This window comes from Electrona antarctica, assembly GCF_951216825.1.
Source record: "Electrona antarctica genome assembly, chromosome: 15".
NCBI classification, from domain to species: domain Eukaryota; kingdom Metazoa; phylum Chordata; class Actinopteri; order Myctophiformes; family Myctophidae; genus Electrona; species Electrona antarctica.
Window position 1 is genome coordinate 4,468,612 of NC_136796.1, and position 12,467 is coordinate 4,481,078.

Here is a 12,467-nt window from a genome sequence, read left to right on the forward strand (position 1 = left end):
CACCAGCCGCGGAAAAATTGTCATCGCACTGCCACTACAGCCGGCTCCCGTCCACACTCGCAAACAATATCAATATCAATAATAAACACAAACACGCCACAAGCACCGACACCCCCGCCTAATTTGTTGCCACGTCTATGAAAACAAGCACAAAAAAAATGCCATTCAACACGCTACTTACACACACTACCACTCGCTTACAATACGCGGACCTGGCAACACTACATTCCCTCTCCCATTGGCTCACAGCCCACCACGTGACCCACACAGGGAGGGAGACGATTGCGTGATGCTTCTATGTACAGGATTCTATAGGTCACCACTTTTGGTGTGACACACACACGGCTTCTGTTTACTAGAAGAAGAAGAACTACACAGCGCACACTCTGATTCTAACTTGGACACTTACCATAATGCTAACACGACCGCGTCGACACCTGGCGTGGTACAAGCGGGACAAACCCAGGCGCATATATGGATACCAACAACAACACTACACGCACACGCGCGCGCTGCAACAACAAACAGCTACGTACAGTGTGTGTGTGCGTGCGTGCGTGCGTGCGTGCGCGGGGGGGGGGAATTTGGATCGCCTCGCGATGCCGCGACAATGGCACTACACTACACAGGGCTCGCCAGTGCCACTACGTACTCGCATTTGCGACTTACAATATCACCGTGCGAATTGTAACATTCACTTTGTAGCACCGCTGCGACTACACAATCCAAACTACTTTAGAGCTACACGTTGCGCCGTTTACATCCACAACAATGTGTCACTCTCTCGGTTCTGCACCGCTGCTGGACAAGTATAGCACGGTCGAAGGCAGCGCAACTACTCCCCCCCCCCCCCCCCCCCCCCCCCCCCACACACACACACACACACCAGAGAGGGAGGAGAGAGAAGAGAGCGACAGAGAGACAGAGCACACACGTCTTCACGTAGGAACACAGATAGACAAAGACAGCGCTTTCCGGTCCTTACCTTTTCTCTCACATTGTTTTCTTAGCTTTGTGACTGACCAATGAGAAGCAGATTGTATTGTCTGCAAAGCAACTATGTGTCTGTCACAAATAAAAGTTCTGTCCTGCAAGCCCATGTCATGTCAACACAGACAAGGCAGCTGTGCGCGCGGTGACTCCTGCAAATTACACTGACCCAATATTATTTTGTACAACCTAGCAAAGCATAACATATGATGGTTTGGAGAATAGGCTGGTCTCTCTTTTCACAAGACATACGCCATTGCATACAGGTTCTCAACCTTTTTAATTTCAAGGACCCCCATAACTCTGACAGTAAAACCAAATGGACCCATAAGAGTCCCATTTGATTCCATTTGTACAGTATCAGAGTTAAAAGTTATAAAACAGTCCATTTGGTTCCATTTGTACACTCTCAGAGTTACACACCTGTAGGGTCCACTTGGTTCCATTTGTACACTCTCAGAGTTACAGACCTATAATGGGTCCATTTGGAACCCCCTCAAGGAACCATGAGGGTCCCTGGATCACACCTTTGAGAGCCACTGCTTTCAAAAAATACATAACTAATATAGAGCATATTTGATCAATTTAATGTTAGGCTACAGATTATTTTGACATCTGAATTTAACAGAACCGCCCACGCACGACACATGCACATGCACGACGTGCACGCGCATGTCCACATCCACATGCACGCGCGCATGTGTCCTCTTTTTGCTCATTCAGAATATGGTATGCCTACACACTTAAAATAATGCAAACACGCAAATTGCGCAAACGACTGCATCGACACCTGGCGTGGAACAAACGGGACCAACCGAGGCGCATATATGGATAAGAACAACAACACTACACGCGCGCGCGCGCACGCGCTGCAACACAAAACAGCTGCATACAACGCGTGTCACTGTGGACTTCTGTATCTGTGGACTTCTGTATCGCAACGCGGGGCAACGCAACTCTGGGATGAGCGGGCCGAAGGCCCGCGAAATTCTAGTTAGTATACAACTGTAATCACTACTGTAGCACCACTACCATCAGTATACAACTAGAATCACTACTGTATCACTACTACCATTAGTATACAACTATAATCACTACTGTATCACTACTACCATTAGTATACAACTATAATCACTACTGTATCACTACTACCATTAGTATACAACTATAATCACTACTGTAGCACTACTACCATTAGTATACAACTATAATCACTACTGTAGCACTACTACCATTAGTATACAACTATAATCACTACTACCATTAGTATACAACTATAATCACTACTGTATCAATACTACCATTAGTATACAACTATAATCACTACTGTAGCACTACTAGGCTGCTGTAACACAACACAAGTCTCTGTTTTCAGGCTGCAACTTATTTTGGAGACATTGCACCAAATTACCATCCAACGTTCGTGGTGTCTATGGATGTCAATGCAGAAAACTTCTCAATGGAATTGAGAAGGGAACTGAGCCCCGACTCTGGACCGGTCTGGCAGCAAGACATTACCCTGGAAGGTAAAGTTATGGACTTTCATTCAACCTTGGGATGTAGCAAGGCATTACCCTGGAAGGTAAAGTTATGGGCTTTCATTCAACCTTGGGATGTAGCAAGGCATTACCCTGGAAGGTAAAGTTATGGGCTTTCATTCAACCTTGGGATGTAGCAAGGCATTACCCTGGAAGGTAAAGTTATGGGCTTTCATTCAACCTTGGGATGTAGCAAGCCGGTCTCACCTAAATACGGTGAAATAGCACAGATTGGCAATTCAAATACACACCTAGAAAACCCCCAAATCCGTACATATTACACTGAAACTGAAATGCTCCTATCTCCACATAGGGGCTCCTATCTCCACATAGGGCCCCTATCTCCACATAGGGGCCCCTATCGCCACATAGGGGCCCCTATCTCCACATAGGGGCCCCCTATCTCCACATAGGGGCCCCTATCTCCACATAGGGGCCCCTATCGCCACATAGGGGCCCCTATCTCCACATAGGGCCCCCTATCTCCACATAGGGCCCCCTATCTCCACATAGGGGCCCCTCTGTCAGCCGTCTCTACCCAACCTGAGCCACGAGGGACACCCATAGAGGTATAAAAGGATACAGCCACGCCCCCCGAGCCATTAATTTCAATGGAAGTTGCTCAGTGGCGTTTTGAAGCACCCGGAAGACTGCCGGAAGTACCGTTATAACAATAACCGTCCTAGACTCGGTGAGTCGTAACACTCAACGTCTCCAGTGAGCGGAAGTTAAGCCCGGGATGACGCACCGCTACGCACATGACGTCACTGAACGTCACGTCCACTTCCATGGCACGTGCTGCAGTTCCACTTTTCGCCAGTAGGTAGTGGCAGCGTCAACGTTGGATTAGCCTTACTGGGGGCTTGGGGACACCACCGAGCACGCTGAAGCGCGCCAGTTGTAGCGTCGAACTTTTGTGAAGTTCGGTGGAGCCGACACCGAATCGTAAATCATGTCAAACCCGATCTCACTCCCCTCATGCGGTGAGATAGCAATAGCAATCCGTCGCAGTCAAAACAGTAGTAGTGTAGGATTGTGGGGGTTTATGTAGGGACTTGCCAGTCCGTGGTATTTCACCGTGGTGAGATGGGCGGCGGTGGCTCAGGGGTAGAGTGGCTGGATGGTAACCGCAAGGTTGCCAGTTCGAACCCGGGCTCCCCCAGAGTTGGTGTCGAAGTGTCCTTGAGCAAGACTCTGAACCCCTAATTGCTCCTGATGTGCTGGTTGGTGCCTTGCATGGTTTCCGCCGCCATCGGTGTGTGAATGTGTGTGTGAATGGGTGAATGTAATGCACAATCTATGTAAAGCGCCTTGGATAAAGGTGCTATATAAATACACCATTTACCATTTATGGGCTTCGATGTAGAGACTCTCTGGTTAGTTTCTGTTCATAATTTGAACACTTTTATTTCTTGCAGCACAATCTACAGGAGCAGCTGCTTCTGCACCAGGTGAGTTTCTAGCTTGTAGATCTGTAAAAATATATAATTTAAATAAAAACAAAAACTATTTTTGTCAATTCCCACTTGAATTAAAGTGACTTCACTTGATTAATTTGATTAAAAGACGAAAAGGGAAGCTCAAACCCAAAATGCAATAGCATACTTTGTTTTCAAGAGAGTTTCGCACAAACGTCAGTATTACAAAGTTATTTACAAAAACAAACAAAAAATCCATTTCCCTCTATTTCCCATTCCAAGTGCATTTCCCTAATATGGAACTATTTTCAGCAATGTGATAATATATATTTTTTGGGGGTAGATCTGGTTGAGCATTGAGTCATTTTGAAAGTAGCTCTCAAGTCTAAAAAGTGTGTGCACCTGTTTTAGTGTTTAGACACTGTAGTGAGATCAAGTGTTTTAGTGCTTAGACACTGTAGTGAGATCAAGTGTTTTAGTGCTTAGACACTGTAGTGAGATAGTGTTTTAGTGTTTAGACACTGTAGTGAGATCAAGTGTTTTAGTGTTTAGACACTGTAGTGAGATCGAGTGTTTTAGTGCTTAGACACTGTAGTGAGATAGTGTTTTAGTGTTTAGACACTGTAGTGAGATCAAGTGTTTTAGTGCTTAGACACTGTAGTGAGATCAAGTGTTTTAGTGCTTAGACACTGTAGTGAGATCAAGTGTTTTAGTGCTTAGACACTGTAGTGAGATAGTGTTTTAGTGTTTAGACACTGTAGTGAGATAGTGTTTTAGTGTTTAGACACTGTAGTGAGATCAAGTGTTTTAGTGTTTAGACACTGTAGTGAGATCAAGTGTTTTAGTGCTTAGACACTGTAGTGAGATAGTGTTTTAGTGTTTAGACACTGTAGTGAGATCAAGTGTTTTAGTGTGACACTGTATCAAGTAGGGCAATTCTTTTTAATAAGAATTGTTTTCTCCTATATGGCATTCCATTTTAAAACAATGTCAACTGAAAGTTTAAACATGTTTCACTCACACATAGTTTCACCAACAACTCAATGTTCAATCCTCCTTAACTTCAGAGAAACACTTTGTGGACCAACATCGGTCTTCCCTGATTCGCAACGTGAGGAATGTGGGTCCCATCCTAGATGTACTCCTTGAGAAGGATATCATCGACGGTGAGAGCTACAGAAATGTGAGGTCCAAGCCCACCCCTCAGGAGATGATGAGGGCACTCTATGAACTCCTGACCTCCAGCAGAGCCAGAGACACTTTCCACAAAGCTCTCCAGGAACACGAGAATTCTCTCCTTGAAGATCTGTAAGTCATTTGCATTTATTTATTTTTTACAAGTTACAAGAGAATGGAGCTTTTCAGGCAGTGCTATATGAATCATTATAATTCATCCTCTTGATTCCCAAGAGCCCCACACTTTCATTCCAATGTTAATCTACAGATTGATGTAGCCCTAGCCTACTTTTTCTTTGTGAACCTGTAAATATTTAGTAATGTAATGTAGACACTTGATGCTAACTGGTTAGAAAACCTACCACGTTGTTTGACCAAAACGTTGTCCTGGTCCCACGACCACGACAACATAATCATGGCAACCTGAAGTCTTGACACCTGATCTGTAGTGAGTCTTTCCATGGTGTTATCCTGATCTGTAGTGAGTCCTTCCATGGTGTACAGTTATCCTGATCTGTAGTGAGTCTTTCCATGGTGTTATCCTGATCTGTAGTGAGTCTTTCCTTGGTGTTATCCTGATCTGTAGTGAGTCTTTCCATGGTGTTATCCTGATCTGTAGTGAGTCTTTCCATGGTGTTATCCTGATCTGTAGTGAGTATTCCCATGGTGTTATCCTGATCTGTAGTGAGTCTTTCCATGGTGTTATCCTGATCTGTAGTGAGTCTTTCCATGGTGTTATCCTGATCTATAGTGAGTCTTTCCATGGTGTTATCCTGATCTGTAGTGAGTCTTTCCATGGTGTTATCCTGATCTGTAGTGAGTCTTTCCATGGTGTTATCCTGATCTGTAGTGAGTCTTTCCATGGTGTTATCCTGATCTGTAGTGAGTCCTTCCATGGTGTTATCCTGATCTGTAGTGAGTCCTTCCATGGTGTTATCCTGATCTGTAGTGAGTCTTTCCATGGTGTTATCCTGATCTGTAGTGAGTCTTTCCATGGTGTTATCCTGATCTGTAGTGAGTCTTTCCATGGTGTTATCCTGATCTGTAGTGAGTCTTTCCATGGTGTTATCGACTCCAAATGTAGATTAAAATGCCAGCAGTTTGGCTCAGCTGATGAACAGTTAGTAGATGGCTTTGCTTTGTATCTCTCTCAATAGATCCTCATCACCAATATTGTTCATGTGAATATTTTTTTTTTCCCTGCACAGATATTGTTATTCACAGCAGCGTTGTTGTTTCTGCACAGATATTGTTATTCACAGCAGCGTTGTTGTTTCTGCACAGATATTGTTATTCACAGCAGCGTTGTTGTTGTTGTTCTTTTCCTGTTAGGAAGTAAGTGATGCTGTTGATGGACCAGGAGTGTTGTTGTCCCGGCTGTGCTTCCCTGCTTGTCCACCAGATGTCCCCCTTCGTCGTCGCGTCCATTTGCGTGTCTCAGTCTTTGTCCCGTGCTTGTTCATGGGATTTTATTTTATTATTATTATTATTATTTATTTTTATGTTCGTCATGACGCATATTGTGATTGGCCGGAATGAGACGGTGTACAGTATGGCGACGAGAGCGCCCCTCACTTCACACAGGTGTGATTTGTATTGCTCTGTAAAGCTCTTTGAGCTGAGATGTCATGAAAGGTGCTACAAATAAAAGGTATGTAAATGTAATGTAGATTATTATTAAATGTCAGTGTCAGATGTATTCATGTATGTTTGATTTGTGACATTTCACACAAACTGGGAACACTGTATATTTATTTACCTTTGTACATAAACCTTTATATTTTTTGCATTTTTATATAAACCCTTATATCTGATCTTGAATATAGACTTTTATACTTGATTCACATTTTATATACATCTTTATATTTGATGATATATTTTTAGATAAACGTATATCTAATGCATTTGATTCATATTTTCATATAAACCTTTATATTTGATGATTTGCATTAAACCATGAATTAAACTGTAAAAGTCCTTTTATATATGATTGTATTCAACTTTATCACTGTCAATACTTTGTTTCTTTTAAAAAAAACAGTTGTTCACGTTATGATCAACTTTATGTCAATAAACGTTCTGTGCAAACATTTATTTAATGAGTTGTTGGAGTTTGGAAGCATTCTTAAATCACTCAATGTCCTGTTTACACCAACACCACCCATTTACAGATGGTCCAGTCATTTAAAACATGATGTGAGCTTGTAGATCTGCTATATATACACGACGCAGAGATTTAATTAAAATAAATAAACATGGACAGATCATTATAATAATAAATAGGTGATGTCACAATTTCCCATTGACGCCCATGAAAAAAAAAAAAAAGTATATATATATTTCCCATGAATACGGTACTTTTACTTTGTAACAGAGTATGGCTACATACAGTATTGATACTTTTACTTATAGGTAAACATATGAGTAATTCTTCCATCACTGGTAAACAGGACCCGAGTTGTCTCTGTACTTGGGACTGCTTTTTTCTGTCTACACCAATGTTGCCTAAATATACTCCTACAGCTTGTAGATCTGCTATTTTGTCTACTATTCCCCCCAGAATTTGGGTGCTGGGGTTCAAGTGGTTAGAGTCCACTGTCAAAGAAATTAGAGAAACGGCTGGATGGCACTTTGGCAAACATTATTCAAGTTCATGAACAATTGAGACCTTTTGTAAAGTAATCACTTCTGGAAAATAACAGAAGACATATCACAGGTTGTTTTCTAATCATTTACTTTTCGATGTGCACAGAGTGCACAGTATATCATTTTATCTGAGGATCTGAACAGCAGCAGGTATCGTTTCTGGCTCCGAAGTATCGTGAGATTTGGCTGCCAGACAGGAAACGGTGGGAAGTAATGCAGTGGTTCAGTGGTTCCCAAAGTTCCAGGGGGTCCCTAGCTCAATTAGAGATAGTTGGGAACCAAATGGACCCTTATGGGTCTGTAACTCAGAGAGTGTACAAATGGAACTAAATGGACGGGTCCATTTGGTTCCATTTGTACACTCTCAGAGTTAAATTAACAGTGGTTTTACAATATAAATTGGGGTACCAGAGATAGAAATGCCATTAAATCGGGGGTAGCATAATGTGTGTTAAACTGGGGGTCCATGAAATTAATATGTTTCGGAATCACTGCTAGAGCCGTAAAAATGGGGGGTCCGTGGCCTAAATCAGGGGTTCTCAACGTTTTTGGCCGGGGACCCCCGGAAATGCTTTGGCAATGTCTCGGGACTCACTAGTCCACCCATCGACTTCTCTAATATACAGCAACCTTCCCCGTGTTTCCTCACTAGTCCACCCATCGACTTCTCTAATATACGGCAACCTTCCCTGTGTTTCCTCCCCGTGTTTCCCTGTGTTTCTTCACTAGTCCACCCATCGACTTCTCTAATATACGGCAACCTTCCCCGTGTTTCCTCACTAGTCCACCCATCGACTTCTCTAATATACGGCAACCTTCCCCGTGTTTCCTCACTAGTCCACCCATCGACTTCTCTAATATACGGCAACCTTCCCCGTGTTTCTTCACTAGTCCACCCATCGACTTCTCTAATATACGGCAACCTTCCCCGTGTTTCCTCACTAGTCCACCCATCGACTTCTCTAATATACGGCAACCTTCCCCGTGTTTCTTCACTAGTCCACCCATCGACTTCTCTAATATACGGCAACCTTCCCCGTGTTTCCTCACTAGTCCACCCATCGACTTCTCTAATATACGGCAACCTTCCCCGTGTTTCCTCACTAGTCCACCCATCGACTTCTCTAATATACGGCAACCTTCCCCGTGTTTCCTCACTAGTCCACCCATCGACTTCTCTAATATACGGCAACCTTCCCCGTGTTTCTTCACTAGTCCACCCATCGACTTCTCTAATATACGGCAACCTTCCCCGTGTTTCCTCACTAGTCCACCCATCGACTTCTCTAATATACGGCAACCTTCCCCATGTTTCTTCACTAGTCCACCCATCGACTTCTCTAATATACGGCAACCTTCCCCGTGTTTCTTCACTAGTCCACCCATCGACTTCTCTAATATACGGCAACCTTCCCCGTGTTTCTTCACTAGTCCACCCATCGACTTCTCTAATATACGGCAACCTTCCCCGTGTTTCCTCACTAGTCCACCCATCGACTAATCTAATATACGGCAACCTTCCCCGTGTTTCTTCACTAGTCCACCCATCGACTTCTCTAATATACGGCAACCTTCCCCGTGTTTCTTCACTAGTCCACCCATTGACTTCTCTAATATACGGCAACCTTCCCCGTGTTTCCTCACTAGTCCACCCATCGACTAATCTAATATACGGCAACCTTCCCCGTGTTTCTTCACTAGTCCGATCCAGAAGAACACAGTTTGCCGGCCACTGCTACAGAGCTGACAATGAGGTTATATCTTCCCTTCTTATCTGGAATCCTGCCTCAAAGGCAAAGCAGACCAGAGGTAGAAAACTGTCGTTCCCTGATGTCATCGCTAGGGACACATGCATCAGTAAGCAGGAAGTGATGTCATCGCTAGGGACACATGCATCAGTAAGCAGGACGTGATGTCATCGCTAGGGACACATGCATCAGTAAGCATTAAGCAAGGACGAGACGCAAAGACCGTACAGGCGACGTCATGTTGCTCCATGGTGCTCCATGGAAGGAAAGAAACATGCGCAGTTGAGACCAGGAAGTTGTACATGCCCAAATTTGTGCATGTACAACTTCCTGGTCTCAACCAAGGAAGCTCTGAGAAGGAAGTGAAGTGGTCACGTGACTGGGCTGCACCATGACACTTTCATGGACACTTTCATGGGAGCCAAACTACCCGGAAGTTTGGCAGAATGCACTGGAGTCAATGAGAGCTCAGTGACCAGCTCATGAACAAACATTATTTATGAACAATTGAGACCTTTTGTAAAGTAATCACTTCTGGAAAATAACAGAAGACATGTAACACATTATTGTCTGCTGTGTTGTTATTCGATGTGTACACTGTGTAATTGTTATAGAGGTAATGAGGTATGGTATCTAAAGAGCACAAAGTACCTTTCTGAACACACCAAGTATCGCAAGACTTCCCACCGGTTCCTGTCTGGCAGCCAAATCTCGCGATACTTCGGAGCCAGAAACGATACCTGCTGCTGTTTAGATCCTCAGATAAAATTATATACTGTGCACATCGAAAAGTAAGTGATTAGAAAACAACCTGTGATATGTCTTCTGTTATTTTCCAGAAGTGATTACTTTACAAAAGGTCTCAATTGTTCATGAATAATGTTTGTTATGAGCTGGTCCAGCCGGCTCCATTCACTGCCATGTATTCATTGCACTTCCGGTGTGAGTTTGGCTCCTATGAAAGTGTCCATGAAAGTGTCATGGCGCAGCCCAGTCACGTGACCACTTCCCTTCCTTCTCAGAGCTTCCTTGGGTTTCTCGCATACGTACATTCATGGCGTCCGTCATGAACTCCAGGGGCGTGTCCACCTCGCGGTGAGAGGACAGCGTGAGCACGATGACAGGCCCCGCCTCCTTCTCCTTCTGCTCCGCCTCCTTCACAGCTGAGGAGCCAATGAGGAGAGAGGATCAGAGCAGGTACGAGCCAATGAGGAGAGGATCAGAGCAGGGTATACAGCAACTTGGCGATCATATTAAAAGGACCACTTCACCACTTTTCAACCTGATGATAAAATACCATACTCGGACTGTGTCTCATGGGAGGGCTGGGGGCTTAAGCCCCCTCTGGGGACGCTTATCCCCCTCTGGCAACCTTGCGGTTACCATCCGGCCTGTGTGTGTGTGTGTGTGTGTGTGTGTGTGTGTGTGTGAGTGCGTGCGTGCGTGCGTGCGTGCGTGTGTTCATAACTCACCGTCAACAGAGTCAGTGTATGCTTCCTCCTCCTCCACCACCACCTCCACCTTCTGCTCCACTTGATGGATGTAGTCTCTCAGGTCCTGAGAGGGGCAGAATTTACATGAGTTAATGTGCGTGCGTGCGTGCGTGCGTGCGTGCGTGCGTGAAATGGAAACTGGGGGGGAGTTGGTTTAACCACGACGTTTGGCCTTCATCAGGTGACAGTAGTGTCACCTGATGGAGGCCGCTCACGGCCCTCATCAGGTGACAGTAGTGTCACCTGATGAAGGCCGCTCACGGCCCAAACGTCGTGTCCTGAATAATGTCGGTGTTTTGACAGAATAAACACTGTTGGAGCAAAGACTTCTCCCTCTCTGTATGTACATTTAAGACTTCTCCCTCTCTGTATGTACATTTAAGACTTCTCCCTCTCTGTATGTACATTTAAGACTTCTCCCTCTGTATGTACATTTAAGACTTCTCCCTCTCTGTATGTACATTTAAGACTTCTCCCTCTCTGTATGTACATTTAGGACTTCTCCCTCTCTGTATGTACATTTAAGACTTCTCCCTCTCTGTATGTACATTTAAGACTTCTCCCTCTGTATGTAAATGTAAGACTTCTCCCTCTCTGTATGTACATTTAAGACTTCTCCCTCTCTGTATGTACATTTAAGACTTCTCCCTCTCTGTATGTACATTTAAGACTTCTCCCTCTCTGTATGTACATTTAAGACTTCTCCCTCTCTGTATGTACATTTAAGACTTCTCCCTCTCTGTATGTACATTTAAGTCTGGCAATAATGACTGCCTGGTTCTCATAATGCTAGAGGAGTCATAGTTACAGTTAGTTATAATACAGTCTCTGGTTCTCATAATGCTAGAGGAGTAGTTAGTTAGTTATAATACAGTCTCTGGTTCTCATAATGCTAGAGGAGTCATAGTTAGTTAGTTATAATACAGTCTCTGGTTCTCATAATGCTAGAGGAGTCGTAGTTAGTTAGTTATAATACAGTCTCTGGTTCTCATAATGCTAGAGGAGTCATAGTTAGTTAGTTATAATACAGTCTCTGGTTCTCATAATGCTAGAGGAGTCATAGTTACAGTTAGTTATAATACAGTCTCTGGTTCTCATAATGCTAGAGGAGTCATAGTTAGTTAGTTATAATACAGTATCTGGTTCTCATAATGCTAGAGGAGTCATAGTTACAGTTAGTTATAATACAGTCTCTGGTTCTCATAATGCTAGAGGAGTCATAGTTACAGTTATAACTCACCTGGTTCTCATAATGCTAGAGGAGTCATAGTTACAGTTAGTTATAATACAGTCTCTGGTTCTCATAATGCTAGAGGAGTCATAGTTACAGTTATAACTCACCTGGTTCTCATAATGCTGGGACACTGGGATTTTGGTAACAGTTTGAAGTGAACTCTGTAATCCACTTGAATTAAAACCATTTTCAAAACTATATTTTTATAGTTCAGTATACTGTGG

General features: G+C 43.7%; 1 protein-coding gene and 1 long non-coding RNA gene across 2 annotated transcripts in view; both read left to right on the top strand.

Moving 5' to 3' along the window:
• Nucleotides 1–6,854, top strand: part of LOC306938713 (NACHT, LRR and PYD domains-containing protein 1-like) — a 35,146-nt gene extending 28,292 nt beyond the window's left edge. The window contains exons 10-13 of the mRNA XM_079522979.1: nt 2,366–2,516; nt 3,947–3,979; nt 5,014–5,254; nt 6,455–6,854. Of these exons, the coding sequence (XP_079379105.1) occupies nt 2,366–2,516; nt 3,947–3,979; nt 5,014–5,254; nt 6,455–6,461 (432 nt within the window). The 3' untranslated portion in view covers nt 6,462–6,854. The remainder of the gene's footprint in view (nt 1–2,365; nt 2,517–3,946; nt 3,980–5,013; nt 5,255–6,454) is intronic.
• A 3,009-nt stretch (nt 6,855–9,863) lies between these two features.
• On the top strand, nt 9,864–10,291 carry LOC306938971. The gene is made up of 2 exons (XR_013791811.1): nt 9,864–10,096; nt 10,248–10,291. It is a non-coding gene; the product is annotated as an uncharacterized lncRNA (long non-coding RNA).
• The last annotated feature ends 2,176 nt before the right edge of the window (nt 10,292–12,467 follow it).